Source organism: Cavia porcellus, unplaced genomic scaffold, assembly GCF_034190915.1.
Source record: "Cavia porcellus strain 051 isolate PalLab524CR breed Dunkin Hartley unplaced genomic scaffold, mCavPor4.1 scaffold_1, whole genome shotgun sequence".
Classification (NCBI taxonomy): Eukaryota; Metazoa; Chordata; class Mammalia; order Rodentia; family Caviidae; genus Cavia; species Cavia porcellus.
In genome coordinates this window covers 228,989,190-229,014,924 of record NW_026947484.1, presented here as the reverse complement: position 1 = coordinate 229,014,924, position 25,735 = coordinate 228,989,190, and the positions used below count along the sequence as shown (strand labels likewise).

Here is a 25,735-nt window from a genome sequence, read left to right as displayed (position 1 = left end):
ATCAGTTTAAGGCCAACCTAAGTGCATTGTGAGTTTGAGGTCAACTCAAACACTATAGTGAGACCCTTTCTCAAAAAAACAAACAAAAGCTGACATGCCCATTGTTTCATACTCTACTGATATCTGCTTTGTCTCTATACCAGCTAATCTTACCTTTTCTTAGAAAATTTCTCTTACACTGTAGTAATAATAATTACTATTATAAATTTGCCATCATCTCAACTTTTAACTTACTGTGAAAAATGTTGTATACAAAAATAGAAGTGTCAGAATTTCTTTTGCTTACTACCATTAGACACCTGGTAAGTATCAATTTATTTCAACTGTTATGAAACTTTTATTTGAAATATAATCCATATAAAATATAAACATTTGAGTGTTTCTTAAATTCATCTTAATTGCTATAGCTTTCCCCCATTTTTTTCTTCCCCCTTCTCTTTCCTTCTCTCTGCCAAGATGTGTACCAGAGAAGGTTGATGGTTTGTCTTCCATGGTTCACAGGGTCCTGAGTTTGGCTTGTGTGTGTGTATAGATGTATCTCCCTGGTGTTTTAGGTGTTCTGTATAAATTGATGGTTACCCCAAGAGTTTAATCTGATCTGGGAATTTTGTTTGTTGTCTTTTTAGTATATATGCTGCTGAAGGGTGAACTGTTTCTGTTTCTCTAAAAGGAATTTTTATGATTTACTTATTTTTTTCTCATGTCATTTGTAGACATTGGTGCATACTGCCTAGACCTATTAGCAATTAGAAATTTCAGAATGATAATCATCTAGTTAGCCATTTCCTAATGAATATTTGTATAAATTCTTGAATTTAAAAACATTTCCTGTGGTACTAATTTTTAAACTTGGAACTGAAATTGTTGCATTTCTACCCAGTAAAATGCTTTTTTCAGTTTTTAAAATACATTTCTGTGTTTTCATTAAATTTTGCCATAATACATATTACAGATTCCTTTATTTTCTTTTATAGATGTAGAATCACTCATTTTGCTTTGTTTTTTCCAGACAAGGTCTCACTGTGTAGTTCCGATTGGCCTTGAACTCACTATATATCCCAGGTTGTCTTTGAACTCATTAGGAACCTTTTGCCCTAGGCTCCTAAATGCTGGGATCACAGGCATGCATTAACATGCCTGGAAGAAGCACCATTTTGGTTTATTTCAGATAAGAGTCTCACTGTGTAGTGCACTGTGTAGTGGCCTGGAACTCTTGGTGATCCTCGTACTTCAGCCTCCCAATTGCTGGGATTACAGATGTATACCACGACACTGGGCTGAATCACCTTTTTTTTGAAAAGAATATCCGAGCAAAACAAAACAGAATAAAGCCAATCAAAACAAACCAGTCTAAGTGAAATAGGACTTGACAATAGGAAATTAACAATGGTTACCATACTTCCTCTTGTTGTCTTTAAAATAGTTGCCCATACCTTCAGATATATTAAAAAAATCAGAATAAAACAGAATAGAACCAATAAAAACAACAATGAATGCAGTAAAGGGCTTCAAAATAAGATAATAGTAGATCCAAAATGGCTACCATAATATATTTTGTTGTCTTTGAAATAGTTGCCTATGCCGTTGTATATAATAAACAGAATAAAAAACAGAATAAAACCCAACCCGACAAAACAATGCAAATGGTACAAAACTTCAAAATAAAATAATAGGGAATAAGAATGGTCACCATCTTCAGATGGAGATCCTCCATAGATACTACACTGTGTATTGGTATCCTCTGAACAGATGATCAGAGTACCAGTTCTAGACCTGCCATGTCGAACGTACACTAAATACTATAAGCATTAAATTGTATTTTACCTCAGTAGCTCTCATCACAGCCTGTGTTTCTCTGGCCCAGCCAGGGGCTTATAGTGGAACAGGGAAGAGTTTAGCTCTTCTTGTTTCCCGGACCCTGTAAGGAAAGGGGCTGTCATCTGGCTCTCTTCCCTGGTAGTCCGCACATGGTGCCGCAGGGAGGGCTTGCTTCTTGGTGACTTCTTGTTCTTTCCCCTCCCAACAGTCTGCGAATGGTGCTGAGTTAAGGGGAATGGCTAGCATCTCTTAATATTTTAAAATCTGTTTGCACTGTTGTGCCATGCATTAATGACTTCTTTAGTTTTCACACTTGCTGTTAGTTCTTCCTTTGTTGGTCTTCTAAATTTACTGATCACTTGTTTTACTTTGTGATTTTGATGAGACTTGTTTATTTGTTTTCATTGTTTTGTTTTCCCTGACCGTACCCAGGGATTGAAATCAGGGCCTTTGCACTAAGCTACATCTCAAGCTCTATTTAAATATTTCTATATTTTAAGTCAGTGTCTAAGTTGCCTAGGATAATGTCAAATTTGTAATCTTTCTGTCTCAGCCTTCTACGTTAACAGGTATGCACATCACTTACGGCTTGCACTGGTTGTCTTTGATCTTATCCTTCTCCGTGTTTTTCCAGTTTGTCTTATTTTCAGCTTTTGATTTTGGAGAACGTTAGGGGTTTAAATAGCCTAAGTTGTATTGAATAGAAATGCCTATAGTTTGGAAAGTAAAACAGATGTGTAATAATAACATCAAATTTACGTATCATCCAGCTTTGTATCTTGCCATAATGTTACTGACTCAATATTTTTGTTATACTTAAGCTCTTTTTATTTGTTTTGAGGATATTACTGATGTGATTTTTAAAATATTTAATTTTTTAATTCTTACAAATAGTTATTTTTGAGTAAAAAATATTTCTCTGTCTCTTTTTCATAGCATCAATAACTAGCTTTCTCACAGTGCTAGCTTGGTATCCGAATACTTTGCTCCGGACGTGGTGCCTTGTGCTTCACAGTCTAACACTTATGACAAATATGCAGCTTAATTGTAAGTTTAAAAGCTTATTTCAATCTCTGACATATATTTAATATTCTTGGTTTCAGATTTTTAAGTATATTTCTATTTAAGAAGAGTTATAGTTCTATAAATGGTTGAATTTCTTTGAAGTACATTGTATTTAGTTTGTAGGTGGATATATTTTTATCTCTTGAAGAATAGCTTTATTAAATAAAGAGATATTTCACATTAATAAAGCTGTTACTTAAACCATTGCTCAGCATCAAATTATTACTGTCTTTCTGTTTGGAGTTTATTTCCCAAAAATATGATTTAAAAAATACCAGTGTTAGTGAAGATAGACTTAATAGAAGAGTGTTTTATTCAGCCCAGATAACTGGTTTGTTGACTATATCTTAATTCATACTATGTAACCTATGTAAAACTAACCCCCTTAACTCTTAGCAAACTGAGTTAAAAGTTAGGTGAGAAGTAGATCTATTCCACTTTCTGCAATAGATTGTAACAGGACAGTAAGTATTTTGTTGTTCCCCCACTTACTTGGGTTTTAAAGAAAAAGCACCTTGAACTCAATGTGTTTCAAAAAAAGAAGTCAGAGGTGATTAGCTTCAGATGAAATGAGAGAATGAAATCTAGGTCTGTCAATAGAGATGGAAATTCTCAAACTATGGTTTTTTGGAATTAAACATGTTTATAAACAATGTGTCTCATTCTTTTATGGTGCATTGATTGAGACCATATTTTAATATTTATTTTTATAGCTGGTTCCAGCACTGCCATTGGAACTCAAGAAAGTACTGCTCATTTGTTGGTTTCAGATCCAAACCTTATTCATGTTTTAGTAAAATTTCTTTCTGGTACCAGTCCACATGGAACAAATCAACACAGTCCACAGGTAATACTAGTAATATGTACAGAGGTTTCAGCAAACACTTATTTGTAAAATAAAACTATGAAGATATTTAATAGAAAGTATTAAAAAGTAGCTTTTTTTTTTTTTTAAGTGTAAATAGTATCAGTAAGCAGTTATCAGTGGATATGCATTTCTCTTTAGGTTGGACCAACCGCTACACAAGCGATGCAAGAATTTCTTACCCGATTACAAGTGCATGTGTCTTCAACATGTCCTCAGATATTCAGTGAATTTTTGCTCAAGCTAATTCATATACTTTCAACAGAAAGGTAAAATCCAATGTATTTTTATGTACTGATACACAAGAAACATAATTCTCCAAATATTCTTTAACATTTCATTGGGATTTTTCTGGAAACCAGCCAGTAGGACAGGAGAGATTAGCGGTTTGGAAAAAAAGGGCTTTGGTGTACTTTTCTACCATTTTCATTTCACTTCATTTCATTTCACATTTTGCCTCTTTCAAGTCCCTGAATTTTCTACTGTATGAAAGAAATACAGAGCATAAAACTTTTATCTGCTTTTAATGGCTTCACTGTTTAGTTGTTATGAACTTTCTAGGTATAATTTATTTTGAGGTTTAATTGCTCTGAAATACAGAGTCAAACAATGTATTAGTTACTTTTATATGATAAAATCTGATATGATTGCATAAAAGCAACATTAATCTCATATAGAAATCCTAAATAAATTTGTTAACAAAATCAGGCAGTATGTTAAGATGATAAATTGTGACCAGACTTAGTTGATTCTTATAACTTGCATCAGTGCTTCGTTGTCATCAGTAAGTAAGACATTTCATAAAATCCAACAGTATTTTCTGGTGAAAACTTTTAATGGTCTCAAAGAGAAGTGGTACTTTATTTAGGGTTACAGTAAACTATATAAGACATTTTGGCATTTGAGTTATTTTTTAAAAATTCTCAATATATATAAAAGAGGCTGTTTCCACTTTTATCATTTAACTTTATTTTTAACAAAATAGGGACTATGGGTTGTAGATCATTTGTAGAGTACTTGCCCTGTATTCACAACATCTTGGCTGAGATCAATCCCCACCACCCACCTACATGCCTCTGTGTGTGTGTGTGTGTGTGTGTGTGTGTGTGTGTGTGTGTGTATTAACGTGTATATAAAGTTCAAAATGCTTCAATTATTTGTATCTTACATGACTTTAAAAATTAATGACTGGCTATGGTGGCTCATGTCTGTAATCCCAGCATTTGTAAGGCTGAGGCAGGAAGATTGCCAGATGTTTGAGGGCAGCCTGAATTATGTAGTGAGACCCTGTCTCATAAAATTCTGAAACAAACAAAAAATTAATTAAAAGCATAGGAAACCTGAGTCTAGTGACAAATGCCTGCAGTCTCACTCAGTACTAAGAGGCTGAGACAGAAAGATCTCAAGATTGAGCACAGACTGAGCGATTTAACCAAGGTCCTAAATCCAAAAAACTCGAAGAGTATCCTAATCTGTAGCTTTAACATCTCTTTTTAAATTTTACTTATCCATTGGTTTTCAATTTGGAAAGGTTGTTTTGGATTTTACATAAAATAGAGGCATGAACAAGAAGATACGGAAATGTACCTAGCAATTCAAATAATGAATACTGAGCGTCTAAGCCTTCAGCTTTCTTGGATGGTGGTGATTTTCATTTTTAATCTCTTACAGGGGTGCCTTCCAGACAGGCCAAGGACCTCTTGATGCTCAAGTGAAGCTCTTAGAATTCACTCTGGAGCAGAATTTTGAAGTTGTTTCAGTTAGTACTATTTCTGCTGTGATAGAATCTGTCACCTTTTTGGTTCACCACTATATTACTTGCTCAGACAAAGTAATGTCTAGAAGTGGATCTGATAGCTCTGTGGGTGCTCGAGCATGTTTTGGGGGACTCTTTGCCAACCTCATTCGCCCAGGTGACGCAAAAGCCGTTTGTGGTGAAATGACAAGAGATCAACTTATGTTTGATTTATTAAAGCTTGTTAACATTTTAGTACAGCTACCTCTTTCAGGCAATAGGGAGTATAGTGCAAGAGTATCTGTAACTGCCAATACCACAGATAGTGTTTCAGACGAAGAGAAAGTTTCAGGAGGGAAAGATGTCAATGGAAGCTGCACCAATATTCCCGGATCTCCTGCATATGTCGCTGACTTAGTCTTAGCCAACCAACAGATTATGAGCCAGATTTTGTCTGCTCTAGGCCTGTGTAATAGCAGTGCCATGGCAATGATAATTGGTACGTATTAAGAAGATTAATCTTATACTTGTTTCTGGCACTATACTTATGTTCTTTTTACTTTATAATGTAAGACTACTTTATTGTATATTTCTAGTCATGAATGATTTGTATTAGCGAAGATTTTAGAGTGGCTTTACTTAAAGAATGAAATATTTAAAATATTTATGAGTCAGTTTCAAAGTACTGATAAATACTAACAGAAGAACTAATAGCTAGTTAAGTTAAAAGTGACAAAAGACCTATCTATCTTACCTATTTGTATCTCAGATACACTATACAGTTCTATGTTGCCAATCTTTTTGGTATACAGAATTTGAAGTAGAATTTTTTTCAAAGTATAACAGTTTCTTTAATACATATCAATATAAAACTGGTATGTTCTTTAATTTTTTCTACATTTTTGGAAATCAGTGTATTTAGGTTTTTTAAACAGAAGTTCAGATGTATTTTGGCTTTTAGTGTTTCTTTGCCAGTATACCTTGTAAATTAGATATAATAGAATGAAATTATTTTTCATTTTCTTTGTCTTGCAAAGCTACTACGTAGAATGATATTCCCTTAGTCATTATGTAGAGTAACTTCTTTTCATTACAGACAACAATTAGGGTTATAAATTATCTAAAAATTATGCTTTTCACTGAACATTTTATACACATTGTAATTTTGTTTTTTGTTTTTGTTTTTTTTTTTTTTTTGTCTTTTTTTGTTTTTATCGGTACCAGAGATCGAACTCACGACTGCCTGCTTGCAAGGCAGGCGCTTATGCCGCTGAGCTAAATCCCCAGCCCCTTTTTTGTTTTTGTTTTTGTTTTTGTTTTTGTTTTGTCTACACATTGTAATTTGTAGTGGTGTGTGTTTCTGTAACTGTGGTGTACCTGTAATTCTTCAGTGGATTGGAAAAACTAGCTATGAAGACTCTTGATTAGTATTGATTCATCAGGATATAATTTTGTTTTGTAAATGTTCAATTTTTATTTAAACTAGGTGCAAGTGGATTACATCTCACCAAACATGAAAACTTTCATGGTGGGTTAGATGCCATATCTGTTGGTGATGGATTATTTACCATATTGACAACTCTCAGTAAAAAAGCTTCTACAGTTCACATGATGCTGCAGCCAATATTGACCTACATGGCCTGTGGATACATGGGGAGACAAGTAAGTTCAATCTAGTAATAGCTGAAGAGATTTAAGTACTTTGTTGATAATAAGAAAATTGCATAGGTCAGAGTCAAATCTATATTCATGTGATACATAAAAATCACAAGTATCTGTAAGTGAATATGGTAGATTATAAATAAAGGATAGAGAGTAAATTTCTTTTTTTTTTTTTTTTTTTTTTGTCTTTTTTGTTTTTATCGGTACCAGGGATCGAACTCACGACTGCCTGCTTGCAAAGCAGGCGCTTATGCCACTGAGCTAAATCCCCAGCCCCGAGAGTAAATTTCTTAAAGTGTTATACTTCCAGGTGACCACAGTGGTATAAAAGTAAAACATTTAATGTGGTGTCTAACATTGTAGACTTCCTTTTATAATCTCAAAACATTATTTCTTGCCTTTTCCTTAAAAATAGCACAGTTGAATGCCAAAGATGTTATTTCTGTATGTTACGTAAGAAAACTTAACATTTTTTAAAAATAGATTTATGTTGCATAGTTTCTTCTCATATGAAAGAAATTAGGGTGATTTTATAAAGAAATCAGATTATTTTTGCTTTTAAAAAAATGAAATTACAGGAGCCTGTTGATTTTTAACAGTCTATTTACCAGTTTTCAAATACAAATTTTAAAAATTTCATGCAATCTTTTATATGTTCATGTGTAATTGTCATTGTCTAATGTATGTATATCTTTATTTGGAAAATACAAAAATTGTGATTTTTCAAAGAAACTGTCAGATAAATAAATGCATATTAAAGATACATACTAGATAAAAAAAGCTATAATAAAGATTCTGTGCAATGAGACATACAGTCTTAATTCACAAGGAAGATATAAAATCACAGTATATGTTTGGTTTTTTTTTTTGTTTTTTAAGGGTTCTCTTGCAACTTGCCAGTTATCAGAACCATTGTTGTGGTTCATTTTGAGAGTATTGGATACTAGTGATGCATTGAAAGCATTCCATGATATGGGTAAGATAAAATTCTCAAAACTATGATGTAAGTGTAATCATTTGGTGTACTATGTTATGTTTATGTTTTTGTGTTTTCTGTGAAGTTGTCACTTGATGCCAGGACATGTACCATAAGAGTTTTCATTTTGTATTCTTTGTAAACATAGGTGGTGTTCAGCTCATTTGTAACAATATGGTTACTAGTACAAGGGCTATTGTGAATACTGCAAGAAGTATGGTTTCAACTATTATGAAATTTCTTGATTCTGGTCCAAATAAAGCTGCTGACAGCACCTTGAAGACAAGAATATTAGCTTCTGAACCTGACAATGCAGAAGGGATCCATAACTTTGCACCCCTAGGTAGGGAAAGTTCATTGTGTTTTACTATCGTGAATTTATTTAGTTATGTAGGTGATATGAAGCTGAAGCAAAATAAATTGTTGAATTACACTGATACTATACTGCCACCATTTCTATGATAGGTGATTTTGTAAAGTTTTCAGTTGATTTTATTTTACTTTTATTTTTGTTAGTTTTTAATTTTTCTTTGAAACAGGGTTTTCTTTTGTAGGTAAGGCTGGTCTCGAACTCATTATGTGGACTTCAGACTGGCCTTGAATTTACTGTTGACCTCTTGCCACAGCCTCCTGAGTGCTGGGATTATACGCATGCACCACCAATGCCAGCCATAAACAGTTGATTTTATTTTTTATTTTCATTTTTGGTACCAAAAATCAAACTCATAATCTCACACTTGCCAAGCAGGCACTTATACTTACTGAGCTAAATCCCTGGCCCTAAACAGAAAAGCATTTTACTGAATAGAATGAAGGTTTCATTAGTTCTTTATCAATAAAGTTTACTTCCCTTTGAAGTTTAATTAGCACACTTTATAAAACTAAATAGTAAATCTTAGTACATTTTTTTCTTTAAATGCTAGTTTCAAAGGACTTGTTCCTTATATTTCTTTCCTATTTGTAATTCAAGATCATTTTCAACATAGAGAATACATTGGCTATAGTTGTGTACTAAAATCATTTGAAGATGATTTTGCTAGATTTGTTGTCTCTAGTTTTCATTTGTCATGTGAATATTGAACTTTTTCCCTTGCCGGTTAATTACATGTCTTGTTCATGTTTTTAGGTCTTAATGTTGAATGATTCTTAATGCTTTATTGCATGTTCTTACTTTATTTCAAATGTCTCCTATAGGTACAATCACATCTAGTAGTCCCACTGCCCAACCTGCTGAAGTGCTTTTGCAGGCCACACCGCCCCATCGAAGAGCCCGCTCTGCTGCTTGGTCATATATCTTTCTTCCAGAGGAGGCTTGGTGTGACCTTACCATCCACCTTCCTTCAGCAGTGCTGCTTAAAGAGATTCATATCCAGCCTCATCTTGCATCTCTTGCAAGTGAGTAATATTTTATAAAACATCATAAAATAAGCTATAATTTAGAAATAGTTAGAAATGAAAAAATACTTAGCAAACAATATGTTTTCCATGAACTAAAGCAACAGGGTTTTTTCCACACTCTAGAGATTGATGAAATCTAGAGATATAGAGAATCTAAAAAAAAGTAAAGTTACATAAATCCAAATCTAGAGAAAGCTATATATTATTTTACTTTTCCTTTTTTCTAGATTTATCAGGCTTATATATTATGCCAGAATAAGTTAATCCACACAGTAGTAACCCTGAAATGTGGAGTTGGCATAGATTTGTGTGTGTCCCGACTTCTATTATAAGAAATAATTTTTAAATTATGTTTTGAGTGTAGTATGTTTAATATTTGGGTGTGGTTTTAAATTTTGTAATAGCTTTTTATGTAGTTTTTATTATAACATAGGTACATTCCTGCAAGAAATAAACAGATGTGACCCCCATTGCTTCCTTTGTGCAGGTGTACTAGTTCTGTATTCTCAGAAAATGGCTTAGATCAGAGATAAGTCACAGTCAGCATGGGACTATCCACAGAACAGACCTTTACTTAGTAGCTGCCCCAGAAAGAAGTATTTTATGAGGATAAATTATGCTACCTTTTAATCTGACATTTAGAAGCTGGGAATTACATACATCACTAACTAAGGAATTCTTACTGGCATATGTATTTTTTCACATGTTTTAATAAATGTAGAAATTAGTATATGTTTGTAACATAATAGTTACATTAATTTTTAGAGATATGTAATTACATTTTCTTCCTTTATCTGCATACATATCTCCCCTTCTACCCTCTGTGATGCCCTTTCCAATCCAAAAGTACCTTTACTCAGAATTTTATAATACTGTATCTTAATATTGTATGAGTCATTTGAGGTTATTCATTGAATATCTTTTATCACTTTGTAAGTAACTCCAAATAATTTTTAGAAAATTACAGTTTAAGTAGAGCAGACATGCAAAATACTAGTGTGCAATTCTATGGTTTACAAATACTTTCATTGTAAATCCTATAGAATTTTCCAAGTTATTACATTTTATTTTCATTGATCAATTATCACTGCTATCAATTGCAATTAGAGCTATAGGAAATTTTGTAGGTTCTTGGCATATTTGAAAGAATAACCTTTCTATTTGCGAGATTAATATTAGATCCCAATTAGTTGTGGAACTCATACTAGAGCAAAGCATGTTATTAAAATAAAGTTGTAGGGAAATTAAACAAATAATGCTATTTTAGTAGTTCAAAGTATGTTTTAAATTGGGCGTGATGGTGCATGTCTGTAATCCCAGCACTTGGGAGGCTGAGGCAGGAGGATCATTGTGAATTTGAGGTAGCCTGAGCTGCAAAGTGAGCTCAAGGGCAACCTGAAGAGCATAGTCAGACCCTTTCTTAAAAAGAGAAAAACAGGGCTTGGGGATTTAGCTCAGCGGCATAAGCACCTTCCTTGCAAGCAGGCAGTCTTGAGTTCGAATCCCTGGTACCGATAAAAACCGAAAAAGCCAAAAAAAAGAAGAGGAAAAAGCCAAAAATAAGTTTTAAAAGGCAAATGTCAAACAATATCAGCTAAGGAAAATTGTAAAATAAGGACGTTTACTTTCAACTAGAAATAAGGTGAGTCCATGTCCTTAATGAAAGAGTTTGATATTGGATTAGATCATAAACATTATGTTGTGCTTCAGTGGAAATAATATAGGATTTATTTATTTGCTTATTTTTGGTTTGCTGAGACAGGGTCTTAGTATATCATTCAGCCTGACCTTGAACTCACGGGGTAGTTCAGACTGATCTCAAGCTCACAACAATCCTTTTGCATGAGCTTCCTGAGTGCTGGGATTACAGGCGCACTCCACCCTGCCTGGCTATCGTTTTAGAATCAAGCTTATACTTGAAAGTATTTAGCGGAATTCACATTCATTTATTTCAGTATTTTTGTTCATGTAAAATATAGTTAATGCTTTTCTCAAAAGATTAAATTTAAAATTTAAATCATGGCCAGAGATGTAGTTCAGCGTGTCCAACACCTGCTTGACAAGTGCAAGGCTCTCAACTCGACTCCTAGTACCAAAAAGAAATTAAAACCAAGTGTCAAATTTGTTTTAGCCAAGAGATATGTTTTTATAATAGATGGACTTTCTTGTTATGCTGGGAAGAATTGCCTTTCCTAAAGTAACTGTCCTATTTATTTATATATGGTCTTTTGGGAACAGGGTTTTGCTATGCAGTTCAGGCTGGCCTTGAGCTCACTTTGTAGCCCAGGCTGGCCTGGAACCCACAACAATCCTCATGTCTCAGCTACGTGAGTGCAGTGCATCGCCATGCCCAGTTTCATTTTGTAAAAATCTCAGGAAAGTATTTTTCAGTTTTGATTTACTGCAGATCAAACTCACTACCTTGCGCTTGCCAGACAGTCTCTTATACCTCTGAGCTAAATCTCTGGCACTTTTGAAAGTGAAACAGATAAATAAAGATGAAAACAATTTCTGAACTTACCTATGAGTTTCAAGTTTGTTTAAAAAGATTTGCAGTTGCCAGGCATGGTGGTGCATTCCTGTAATCCCAGCACTCATGAGGTTGTTGGGGCAGGAGAATTGCTGTGATTTTGAGGTCACCCTGGACTTTGTAAGCAAGTTTAAGGCAGAGAAAATTGCATAGGAAGACCTTGTCTAAAAACTAAACAAATAACAGCAACAAAATACAAACTTGGCAAAATACAAACTTTGATAGTTTGTAGAAGAATAAGGTATTTAAAAGTGTAATCCATAGTGTATTCATTAATTATAGTCCTATGTTTATAATATTTTTGAGTAAAGTAGAAATAATAAACCAATTTTATTTGGTTGGTCGTACCCCTACCCGTGTACTATGAAGTACATGTGTATTGCAACCTTCAGTTACTGTTTTTAGATAAATATTAGAATATTTAAGTACTTTTAAAAATTATAGCATGGATCAGGTTTTTTTTTATGTTGGAATATACCTCCAGAAGTAATTATGAGGCAAGTCATGACAACAAAGTATGATTTGTTCTATAAACTTTCTTTTCATATGTGAATGTAGCTGAAAGCTGCTGTGTTACTGATTTCTTTTTTTTATTTTAAAGACTGACATCTAGTTAACTTTTTTGTTTGTGAATGTTCAATTTTGTCTTCTATAGCTTGCCCATCCTCAGTGTCTGTTGAAGTAAGTGCAGATGGGGTAAATATGCTACCATTATCCACTCCTGTTGTCACAAGTGGCCTAACCTATATAAAAATTCAGCTTGTAAAAGCCGAGGTAGCTTCTGCAGTCTGCCTTAGACTACATCGTCCACGAGATGCCAGCACTCTGGGCCTTTCACAGATTAAACTATTGGGCCTCACCGCTTTTGGTACCACTTCTTCTGCAACAGTTAATAATCCCTTTCTTCCATCTGAAGATCAGGTATCCAAAACAAGGTATGCTTTATTTCATACACAGAAAAACACTTTCTGTGTTTTTTTTTAAAAGATTGGCCATGATGATGTATGCCTGTAATCCCATCACTGGGAAGGAAGAACATGAATATAAATTTTTATTAGTGTTTTTGTGGTAAACTTCAATACTTTTTTAAGGTTTTTTTTTTTTTTTTTGATATTTTAAGTTTTTATAGATGGGTTTTATTTTGTAAAAGGATTTCATTTTTATTCTCAATGTACCAAGACTTTGTTTCTATCCTAATCAGTAAATTTTAATATATATAAATACACTTGTAAAAACAGTTCCAGTGTTTTTTCTTTATGAATAAGTACATAGTTCCTAAGTGATTTGAGTACTTAGCATACTTACATTTTTATTAATATAGGGCACACTTCCTGTGTGTTTATTCCTTATTCATTTTGTAACATTTTAAAATAGCTTTGACTGATGATTATGAGACACACTGATCTTTTACAAATGTTTTTGTTTTACTCCTAAAATAAGTTGAGCTAATTTGATTTACTATACAAATCATTTTGCTTCACATGTTTCAGCATTGGGTGGTTACGGTTATTACATCATTGCCTTACTCACATAAGTGATCTGGAAGGAATGATGGCAAGTGCAGCCGCACCTACTGCTAATCTGCTGCAGACTTGTGCTGCCTTACTGATGTCACCATACTGTGGAATGCATTCACCAAACATTGAAGTTGTGCTTGTAAAGATAGGACTGCAGTCCACTAAAATTGGCCTGAAACTTATAGATATTCTTCTGAGAAATTGTGCAGCATCTGGCAGCGATCCTACAGGTGACAACTTTTGGTATTTTAATTTTTATGTATCTAGTGTAACCAACCTACACTGTAATATAACCAACTTGTGCAATGTGATCTTTGAGATTAATTTTGCAATTAAATTCTTATGGTTTAATTATGTTTTGATTTATCTTGATGAAATTTATAGAATTACCTTTAATGAATATCTGAAAAATTAAGTCTATCTTTCCCATCTCAGATTAGTTGAAAGTTGAAAACTTTCTTTGTATTCTTTTGTTGCAAGATTTGAATAGCCCTTTACTTTTCGGAAGACTAAATGGACTCTCCTCTGACTCTACAATAGATATTCTTTACCAGCTTGGTACAACGCAGGATCCTGGAACAAAAGACAGGTATATGATGATACTGTTTTCATCTAAGTACACACATGTACATAAGCATGCCATAATGAATGATACTTACAATACTTTCTCCTTAGAAGATCCCAAGTTAGATGAGAATTGAATCAAATTTCACTACAAGGGCAACATTGAACCTGACCATTGAATTTGATTTGGTTCTCGTCCAATCAGGTGTATAACTAGAGTTGGGGAAAGAATTAGGTTAATGAACTGAGCTGCGACTGAACTAATTACCGCTGTAGCCTGCCAAGGTACTAGATAGCAGAGAGTCAGTTGAGTTCTGCTTTGTGTGCTCAGAATTGGGGAGGCAAAATGTTGTCACTCAAAAAGGAAGAATCAAATTTCAGTGTGTGGAATAAAGTACCAGGCAGTAAATGCATTCTGGGAAGTATTATTATGTAAATAACTTTCCCTTATATTTGACTAATCCTGTTCATTCTTGATTAAAAGTTTGTTTGTCGTTTTGAACGAGGTAATGTTATTTTTACCATAGTATCTTTAAAAGAATAATAAGTAGGCTAGCTTTTCTATTGAATAAAACTACAAAATTACTATTATCTTTAGAAATTGATGGGAATAGCATTTGAGCAAGTGAAAAATAATTTATGCCACGTTTGAACTATAATGCAATAATCTTACAGTTGGCTTACAGTCTGAAAAATTTTCAATATTTTAATTTTTATCATAAATAAAAATTTATATTTCAATACTTTCTAAATATTAATGCTTATCCTTTAGAACTGACACTAATAACAAGGCTGTTGAATTCCCTAGAATGAATAAAATACTATTTTTTTACTTAGTTACCTCATCAATCCCACTCTTTTGAGTTGTTTTTGTTTACTATACCATAAAATTGTGAATGAGCTGGAGCACTGTTATATGCCATCTATCCTTACTACTTTGATTGGGGGAAGAGAGGAGAGGGAGGGGGGAGGGAGAGAGACAGAGACAGAGAGAGATGTTATGGTGCCATCTACCCATCTGTATTTCTTGTAACCTGAAGAAAAAAGTTCTATGGTCTGAGAAATTTGAAAGGAAACTAATCAAATATAAACATAGTAATTTAAGAATTTAACAACAAATCCTATTTTGCTTCTTTATTTGCTTTTAAAGTCATTAATGTAGTAATACAAAATTGAGCATGTTTTACTGATCCCAGCTCCAGAGAACTGAGATTATTATAAAAACGTGAAAAAGTATGTTTGAACTTATGGTCTGTTAGGATGACTGAAGGTGAATGATTGCTTCTAGAATTTAATGCTTGTATTCCGAGAATGTGAAATTTAATGCTTGTATTCCGAGAATGTGAGTATTTCATGAGATTTTTATATAATGAAGAATTCAACCCAGATCACTGAGTAGTGATAAATTTGTTGTAGGATGAGAAAAAACTTACAGGAGACAGTTTTAAGATGTGTGCCCTATAATTCTAGACCTTTGTACATAAGTAAAGTAATATATGGTCACTACCTACTTACTGAGTCATAGTTATTTTCTCAAGACTTACTTGAAACAGTTATATCTAATGCAAAATTGGAACTGCTTTGTCCTTGTTTCTTATAAAGTCCTTTTTCCCTCCTGTTTTACACAGAAATGATCAAGAATAATTAGCCTATTAGCCTTACAAATATTTATTTTACATGTAAAAATCAGATCAGTTTTGCCATTGTTAACAATTAGATTTGAATTTCTTCTTTTAAGAATTCAGGCCTTGTTAAAATGGGTCAGTGATTCTGCAAGAGTGGCTGCTATGAAAAGAAGTGGCAGGATGAACTATGTGTGCCCTAGCTCTTCAACAATAGAGTATGGTCTCCTCATGCCTTCACCTTCTCATTTGCACTGTGTAGCAGCAATTCTTTGGCATAGTTATGAACTGCTTGTAGAATATGATTTACCAGCTCTGTTGGACCAAGAGCTCTTTGAGTAAGTATGATTGCAAAACCCTTTTTGCCTCCCATTTACTAGATCACTTTGAATTTTTATGTGATTAAAAACATTTTACATGTCTGTTTGGATTAAAATTATTTGAAAAAAAAAGCAAATATAGTCATTAAAAAATGAGGAATTAACATTTTTTGTTTTCGTGTTTTCTGCCTTGCTGGGGCCAAACTGCGGCCTCCTGCATAATATGCAAGCATTCTGCAACTGAGCTACAGTTCATCTTATCTTTGTATTTTAATAAAATATATCAAGAGTGCGAGTGAAGCAGGAGGATTACCGCAAATTTGAGGCCAGCCAGAACTACATAGCCAGACCGTCCAAAAAATGCAAAACAAACAAACGCATATTAGCAACACTGTCTACCTCTCTGCCCTGCAATCAGAATGTTTCATGTAGGGGTGCATTGGGTTATTCTCTTTTTAAAACTGAATCATATTATTTATTCATACATATCCATAATACACATCTTCTTTCTTTATACTTCTCCTCTCCTATTTTATGTTTTGCATTTTCCCATTAGGTTCTTTTCTTTTTAATGTACAACTTTGAAGGAAAATCATAGCCAGCAATTTTGAAAGGCTGCTTTTTCTATAGTCCTTTCAACAGACAGTTTTCATTTACCCACACTTTTTTACTGTACTTTGCTAAAGTTTTGATGAACTTACTTCTTGTTAACAGTAGCTCACAGAAGGTAGACTTTTTCGTTTCTAATCGGTGATCATCATGTTTGGCCATACAAATTGGCAGAATCCATGACCTAACTAATGAACCTTGCCAGTAATTTTCAATTTGTATTTAAGAATTTCTTTGACTTTCATTACAAGTTTATCCTAAACATTTCTTTGGTGTAATTTTTTTTTTGTTAATCTGTTTTCTGAGATTATATTATAATGATAGAACCATTTTAATATGTTGATAAATATTCTGAGCTTAATTAAAGTCTAACCTAACATCTGCCTCAATTCTTAAATATTGTATGTGTAATAATCCCTGACAGTACAGTGTCACATTATTTAATGTTAAATTTTTTAGAGTATATTTGATCTCTAATAGAAATATTTGAAAAGATTAATTCTTATTAAAATATGATTAATTGGTATTTTTTATTTCCCTAGATTACTTTTCAACTGGTCCATGTCTCTTCCCTGCAATATGGTTTTGAAGAAAGCAGTTGACAGTCTACTTTGTTCAATGTGTCACATACATCCAAATTATTTCTCCTTGCTCATGGGCTGGATGGGAATTACTCCACCTCCAGTGCAGTGTCACCACAGACTATCCATGACAGATGATAGCAAAAAACAGGATCTTACTTCATCTTTAACAGATGACTCTAAAAATGCACAGGCACCTCTCTCACTAACTGAATCTCATCTAGCAACCCTTGCTTCCTCTTCTCAGTCTCCAGAAGCCATCAAACAGTTACTAGACTCTGGTTTGCCTTCTCTTCTTGTGAGAAGTCTGGCTAGTTTTTGCTTTAGCCACATTTCCTCCTCAGAAAGCATTGCTCAGTCAATAGATATTTTCCAGGATAAACTCCGGAGGCATCATGTTCCACAGCACTGTAGTAAGATGCCTATCACAGCCGACCTGGTTGCTCCTATTCTTCGGTTTTTGACAGAGGTTGGCAACAGTCATATCATGAAAGATTGGCTTGGTGGTTCTGAAGTCAACCCATTATGGACAGCACTTCTGTTTTTATTGTGTCATTCTGGGTCAACTTCTGGAGGACATAATTTAAGTGCACAACAGACAAATGCAAGATCAGCATCTCTTTCTTCTGCCGCCACAATAGGATTGACCACTCAACAGCGGACAGCAATTGAGAATGCAACAGTTGCATTCTTTCTACAGTGCATTTCATGCCATCCTAATAATCAAAAGCTGATGGCACAGGTAAGAAAGGAGACACTTTCTGAAGGTTTAGCTGTCTTACTATTTTAATAAAATGTTACATGGCACTGATGGAATTATGTGAGGACTACCAGGCAAAGTTATGGTAAACTTTAAGTGCATTTAAGGATCTAAATTTAAACCATAATTAAAATACTAGTATATTTTATCAAAATACATGGTCTCATAAATTCCTTAAGATGACAGATAATTGGGAAATTCCATGGGGAAGGTGGCTATGCCCCCTCCCAAACTCAGGTAAAAAGAACAATGCTTGAAGAATGGTTTTCTAGCTGGTAGTACAGAATTCACTAATAAATATAACAACTGTGTGTCATAGTCTTCATTTAGACATTGCATTTTGATGTAGCTTAATACTATTATCATTTTCTTCTCCTTATGCAGACTTTTAAGAGTAAGTTTTAGATATGAGACCGTGAGTGAATCTCATAACATTATCAATTTATTGTACAAAGTAATTGGGACCAAAAGAATCTGAAAATGTAGAAATAAATCCTGGGCATGATGATGCATGACTGTAATTCCATTCCTCTGAAGGCTGAGCCAGAATGATCACCGCAAGTAAGGAGGCCAGCCTGGGTAACATAGTGAATTCAAGGACAGCCTGAACTGCTAACAAGACCCTGCCTTTAAAAACAAAAAACAAAAACATGTCATTATTTTAACAGTATTGTAGTTCAAAATTTGTAGTTTTCTGTGTTTTCGTGATGTTGGACATGTTTAACAAATAAAATGAAGCTAGTAACACCTGCTTTGAGCAATTTGGGGGTTTTTTTGGACAGCATTAAATATTGTTGATGGATATCAATTACCTAGCATAGAGTCTCTGACACAGATGACATGCTCATAAATATTAGTGAGCTTCTGTCACCTTTCCCCCAACCTATCCAGTATCTCTTACTCTGGTCAGTCTTTTATTATCGCATAGAAGTATATCAGTAAAAATGTTTATAGATTATTGAGTACTTTATTAAAAACAAAAGCAAAATACTCCACTGTATATAGTAATTAATTGTTGGGAAAATACTGCTCTGCTTTTAATGTGGCTTTTTAACACTGAATGCTTAATTTACCAACTTCCAACCAAGGAAAGTATATAAATACTTTGAAAATTTGAGTGGCCTGAATTGATTCTGTCTTGTCACTTTATCCCAAATTATTACCTGTGTCTTAAGTTCTCTATCATATACTTTAGTATACTTTAAGAAACAATTGTTGGAACTGGGGATTTAGCTCAGTGTATAAGCACATGCCTGGCAAGCGCCACATTGTGAGTTTGATCCCTGGTAACCACATTATTATTGACCAAAGGCAAAAGTAAATTGGTTATACCTATGTATTTCTTGTGTGAAACTCTTAAATACTAATTTATCAGCAGAAATGTTTCTTATACTTTTTAACTTTTTTTCTGCTTTTGTCATATATTTTAAGAGAAAATATCTTGTTGCTTTGATGTATTGAAATATACTTATTTTAATTTTTCATTTCTTGTCTATTGAATATAAAAAAGCTCCACATTTTGCATTAAACTTTTAAATCTATTGCCTTGGTAGGTTCTTTGTGAACTGTTTCAGATATCTCCTCAAAGAGGTAATCTTCCAACATCTGGGAATATTTCGGGGTTTATACGAAGACTATTTTTACAGTTGATGCTGGAAGATGAGAAAGTGACAATGTTTCTTCAGTCTCCCTGCCCAGTGAGTATTTTAACAGTTGAATTTAATGATTGTCTGTATATAACTGGGTCTTAATATAGTTTTTACCTAAGTTAGCAAATCGAAACAAGAATAAACTATATTTAATGACCAGATTCAAAAGTCTCTAGGATAACCCATTACTACAACTTCCCTAGAATGACCTAAGAGTGCCATACATTATATGGTATGATTTGACATTAAGAAAAACTGATATATAAAGGTAAAATACTCTTAAGTGAAAACAATTACCAGCAAATCATATGACAAATATACCACGTTTAAACAAAAAAATTACTTGTATACATTATTAAATTTTCCATTCTTTAGATGCTTTTGAGTTTATCTCATAATGATGCACATTCTAAAACGTTGACTTCATTTCTTTAATTTTGGATTTTTTTCAGCTGTACAAGGGTAGAATTAATGCAACTAGCCATGTCATCCAGCACCCAATGTATGGAGCAGGACACAAATTTCGTACTCTTCATTTGCCAGTCTCAACAACTTTATCAGATGTTCTTGACAGAGTGTCAGGCAAGTCAGATTTAAAAGAATTATTTTTTTGTTAAGTTTAGGTGTATATGTAATGTAACTTGATTAATTTTATAACCTTGCCTTACTGCTTCCACTCAAGGTTCATTGAATGACTGGGAAAAGGCCTTTATTCATCTCCCCACATGGTATATATTTTTAAGTAGGCACTGAAGACTTGAAGATCTTTTATAGATCTCTGAGGCACTGTTATTATTATTTTCTTGGACATGTGCAATTGCCTTTGTATTACTGGAATTCCAGCTGTTTTCAACCTAAAGTGGTGACACCTGAGTTTTATTGAACTGTGGCCTGGGAAGCTCCAGAAATCGATGGGAGCACATAACCTAAGTTGATCCTGTGCACCCAGCCACCACTGTCCTACTCTTGTCTATTGCCAAGTGTTAAACCATTACTTAATGTTCTTTTCTGTTTACTAGTTATCTGAAGTTGGAGAGTAGACCTGGGTTACTTTTATTCATCTTGACCAGAGTTGGAATTTCTAACCAGAGCAGGTTCAAACAGAAAGCTAATAAAATTTTTCTTGGTTATATCATTTAGTATTTAAACACCACTTGTGTTTTTAGATTTTATTTTTGAAAAACCAGAGTGACTAAATGGAAATCAGTTGAACTTCTGATTGTACTACATAAATTCTTAGAAATTAATGCTCTTTACATATTTTTTGGGACATTCAATGAATTGATTTTCTGAATAGGTTAATAGTTTTGCCAGTTGGAATTACTTGGTTGTAATGTAAAATACAATGCATCATTATTCATGTGTAATGTTTATTTTTTAAATTTCACAAAAAAATAAAGACAATTATTTTCAGGTTCTCAAAGAAAACTAAAATGGAGAATGTGAGAAAAGAAACTTGCTTCAACCTTTTTAACAGAAAGTTTTGGATCATAACTGTAGAAAAGTAAAACAAGAATCTGTATGTCCCATATTCACATAATGAAAAAAAATTACTAATATCAAAACATTTCAGCCTTTGAGAAGTGTACACACACACACACACAAACTCTTTTTGAGGCAAGGTTTAGCTATGTGATCCAGGCTGACTTGAATTTCTTTTTCTATTTCTTCTTGTTTTTGTTTTTCCTTTTCATTTCCATTTCCATTTTCTTTTCATTTCTTTCTTGCCTTTTTGAGACAGAGTCTAGCTCTGTAGTTCAGCCTGACCTTGAAGTCACTCTAAGCCTCTTCCCTCAGCTTCCTGAGGGCTGGGATTAGAGCCTTGAGGTACGGTGGGTAACAACACTCATTTATTTTAATACTTTTTGATAGCATATTATGTGCCAGTTCCATCATACTACCATTTGTAGTATAAGTAGCAATCTGTTATAACACTTTAGAGTGAATCTTGAGTTCAAGTCTATATTTGCCATGCAGTTTGTATCAGTGGCTTTCCTTAGGCTCTTTTTTAATTTTGAAATTAGTGTTGTGTCTTGATATCCTGGTGATCAGATTGGGTGTGGGTGTCAGGCACATTGAACTTAAATAAAGCTAGTTTTCCTGCTAATTGTTTCTTAGTGCTTCTAATGGGGGTGTTGTTATATATAGAGTATGAAGCTTGAATATCCTTGTTTTTAAGTTCAGTACAAAACTCCTTTTACTTTTATTACCAAACATTGAGCTGTAGACTTTGACTTACCAACACTTCTTTTACGTTGCTTTACATCAGTTTTGAGATAATGTCCTGTAAATTGTTTGAAATACTTACTGCTTCCCTTGTTAATATTCGGAAAAACAATACATTATGTATATGTTTTTTACACAGATACTCCGAGTATCACAGCTAAATTAATTAGTGAACAAAAGGATGACAAGGAAAAGAAAAACCATGAAGAAAAAGAAAAAGTTAAGGCAGAAAATGGATTTCAGGATAATTATAGTGTTGTTGTTGCTTCTGGTATGCTTTGTATTTTGTGTAATTCCTATTTTGTTTCATTTTCTATAGTAACTTCATGTCATAAAATGTACTAGTATAAAGGCTGACTTAATGTCTTAGTACTAGATTTTAAAATACTGCCCCGAAAACCTATTATAGTTCAATAGTGGAATTATTATTAACCTTACTTTTTGCCCAAAGCTTACTGTAGTTCCTCAGATATGAACACTTGTGAATAGTTTAGATATCTTGTTTGAGCTTGATTATGTTTTCTTACTACAGAAGTTCATTAAGCGTTTAGGAGTTTTGGGGCAAACTCATTTATTGGCAACTTAATTTTAGAAGGTTATTTCTTTAAACATAAGTCAAAATGATTTTCATTCAAATGAATTTTTCATGTACTTTCAGTTTGGAGAGCCTCTGTATGGATGTGTCTCAGAAAAATTAATGAAGGATTTATTAAACGTCTTTGCAGAAACTGCATTCTAGGGCCTGGGGATTTAGCTCAGTGGCATAAGCACCTGCCTTGCAAGCAGGCGGTCGTGAGTTCGATCCCTGGTACCGATAAAAATGAAAAAGACCAAAAAAAAAAAAAAAAAAGAAACTGCATTCTACTGCATAGATGGGATCTGTAATGCAAATTTATAGCAGCCAGCAGCATTTTTTACTCTCTTGGAAAACAGATATATATAGAGAGAGATAGCCTAAATTATTTATCATGTGTCAATGAGTGCAAGCACAATTGAGAGATTAGATATTGGATTAGAAGCACTTCTGTGATTTGACATTAGTTTACAATGTGTACTTCATTAAAATATTGTAGAAAACCATTTCTATTGTGTTGGCTACATAGAATTTTAATGCATTGTTTTCTTTTAGGGCTGAAATCCCAATCCAAACGTGCTGTATCAGCTACACCACCTCGCCCACCATCCAGGAGGGGGAGGACAATCCCTGACAAAATAGGAAATTCTTCCTCAGGTGCAGAGACAGCCAACAAAATCATTACTGTTCCTGTGTTCCATTTGTTCCACAAACTCTTGGCAGGTAATATTCACAATGAATAAACATCAAGAAAATTTAATTGTGTTACAGCTGTATAAAATCCACCATAGTAATCAAGAGAATCATGCTTGATTATCAGGTGCTTTCAGTAAAGGAGGCTGGGCATTGATCCAGCCTGCGGATCAATCCGTGGGTCATGCCTGAAGAGAGAACGGGAATGGGGGGCAGGGCAAGAGGAAAGAGAGATGGAGACAAGATGAAAAGTTCCAATCAAGTCTCGTTTATTCAGGAAGTGTACATGGCTTATAAAAAGTCCAAGGGAATGTGGCTTTATAGGATAGGTCAGTTTAGATCTCCTCAAATGACGTGGAGTTATCAGATTAGCAGGAAACCATGCGTAGGCAACTAGTGGAAGCCGAAGTACGTAAGCAGGAGAGGATTATGGGTAATGTAGCCAGACATGAAGATCATGGGAAATGTAGGCAGACGCGGCAAAGGTCAACAGGAGGGCGAGATAAGGTGGCAACAGTGAGATATGCCGCTCCCTACAGAGCATGGTGGCACATGCCCTTAATCCCAGCACCTAAGAGGCTGAGGCAGGAGAATTGCTAACGAGGCTAGCCTGAACTATACAGTGAGACACTGTCTCAAAAAAACAAACAAAAAAAGCTAGTGAGACTTTGTTTAGGAAGCAAGAATGAAAAACAAAGGTATCTAGTATATATTCTTTTTAAGGATTTATTTAAAGTTATATTTCCCATTTCATTGCTTTCTCACTTTTCTGTTAGTGTACTATAAAGTATATGTAAAGCAGTATGAGGCAAATTCCTTAAAATTAGTTCTAGTAAGTCTCTCTCAGATATATCACTGGCAATTAAGCTGTAATACTTCCTAGATAAAACAATGTCTGGCAAGGCTTGTATATTTTGATTGGTCAAGTTGGTAGCCACTTTATTAAGTTTGTACTATGTCAGAATAGTCAAACTCCCACCTAAATGAGAATACATTTGCTTTCTCAGCTTTACATTGTCAGTTTACAGTAGTAGTCAAACTGTGAGTGGTGTATTGAATACTTTTTATTGTAAATAAAAGTTTTATGAAAATACAACCTAGGTTCCATAGCTTATCTATTTTTCTGTTACAACATAGACATATATTTGCAATGTCCTATGCAGCCTCACATCTTTAAATATTTTTCATCTGGGCCTTTATGGAAAAATGTACTAACCCTAAATTTTAAGGTGTGTTCCTTTGTTTCTATTTGTTTGTGATGTTGTACTTTAAATAGCACTATACAGACATCATTGCTCACATGTGTCAGAAATAAATGCAATTTTATGACTTTTTTCAGCAGCTAATTGTCAAGTGTTTTGAAATCAATATCAAACAAAATTTTATGTCTGACTTAGCAAAAATAATGTGTAACTAATAAATCAAATTTCAATAATTATTTTCCTCTTAGTTTTCAACTTAGTTGTATTGCTTTTAGGTCAGCCGTTGCCAGCTGAAATGACACTTGCCCAACTTTTAACACTCCTGTATGACCGAAAACTTCCTCAAGGTTACCGTTCGATAGATTTGACTGTTAAATTGGGATCAAGAGTTATCACAGACCCAAGTCTGTCAAAAACAGACTCTTTTAAAAGACTACACCCTGAAAAAGGTATGTGTGTGATACTACTATAAAATTTCTGGTCTTAACATGGAGAGAAAAAATTACTCAGATTTAGATATTTTAATTGTTTAAATATTTGTTCAAAAGGAAAGAAATTAGGATAAGTATACTGACAAAACCATTTCTATAGTCTTGTTTAAAAGGGCAAAAGTTTTAGATTGTACTAAAATTTTTAATTTACTGTTTAAAAAAAAAGCCATGCAGGGTGACAGACATCATTGGTAATTTATAATAGCTTTTGTTTGAACCCATCTTTCCATTTTGTTCCGATAAAAAAAAGCAACTGAAATCACTGTATTTGAAATATTTTCTTATTGTTTGTAATATTTCTGTAAATTTATTGTGACATTTTAAGGTTCCTCCTTCTTTATTTTCCATTTTGGTATTTTAAAAGATTCGGCTCTGTATTACTTGAATCAATCTGCCAAGAACCCATGTATATATTTGAATTAATACCATTTTTATAATAGGTACATTTTCAACTCAAGGTTTTACTCCATTATGCACAATTTGAGTTAGATAAATTTTTGAAATATGAAAAAAAAAATCTGGTCTTAGCCAAGTGTGGAGACACATACCTGTAATCCCTGCACTCAAGGCCGAGGCAGGAAGATGGCTACCAGTTTGAGGCCAAGGCAGCCTGAGCTACATAAGGAGCTCCTGTCTCAAAAAAAAAAATCCATTCTGTGATTCAGAAGATAGAGCTTTCTATCAGTAATGACTTAATTGAACTGTTTTCATTATATGAACTTAGATTGCATCATTTGTGAATATTACAAATTGGCATTATTTCATTTGGAAATTAGATTGTGTAAATTCCCCCATAGCTTTGCCATACAAGCCCATGTGCATGTGAAAACTATGTGAATTGTAATTTTATAGTCAAAATGAGAGCACAACTTTATTAA

The 25,735-nt window shown here is 33.7% G+C and overlaps 1 protein-coding gene across 13 annotated transcripts in view; it reads left to right on the top strand.

Moving 5' to 3' along the window:
• Positions 1-25,735, top strand: part of Birc6 (baculoviral IAP repeat containing 6) — a 242,185-nt gene that overhangs the window by 134,004 nt on the left and 82,446 nt on the right. For all 13 annotated transcript variants that reach the window (XR_010040847.1, XM_063230115.1, XM_063230081.1 and 10 more), the window contains 18 exons: positions 2,755-2,865; positions 3,597-3,730; positions 3,890-4,017; positions 5,420-5,982; positions 6,970-7,145; positions 8,025-8,121; positions 8,270-8,464; positions 9,316-9,516; positions 12,705-12,984; positions 13,540-13,796; positions 14,047-14,155; positions 15,869-16,090; positions 17,224-18,004; positions 19,576-19,719; positions 20,124-20,253; positions 22,037-22,168; positions 23,027-23,194; positions 24,642-24,815. Coding sequence is in view for 12 of the 13 variants with exons in the window: in XM_063230115.1 (XP_063086185.1) it covers positions 2,755-2,865; positions 3,597-3,730; positions 3,890-4,017; positions 5,420-5,982; positions 6,970-7,145; positions 8,025-8,121; positions 8,270-8,464; positions 9,316-9,516; positions 12,705-12,984; positions 13,540-13,796; positions 14,047-14,155; positions 15,869-16,090; positions 17,224-18,004; positions 19,576-19,719; positions 20,124-20,253; positions 22,037-22,168; positions 23,027-23,194; positions 24,642-24,815 (4,002 nt within the window). In the remaining variant the exon portion in view is untranslated. The remainder of the gene's footprint in view (positions 1-2,754; positions 2,866-3,596; positions 3,731-3,889; positions 4,018-5,419; positions 5,983-6,969; positions 7,146-8,024; positions 8,122-8,269; positions 8,465-9,315; positions 9,517-12,704; positions 12,985-13,539; positions 13,797-14,046; positions 14,156-15,868; positions 16,091-17,223; positions 18,005-19,575; positions 19,720-20,123; positions 20,254-22,036; positions 22,169-23,026; positions 23,195-24,641; positions 24,816-25,735) is intronic.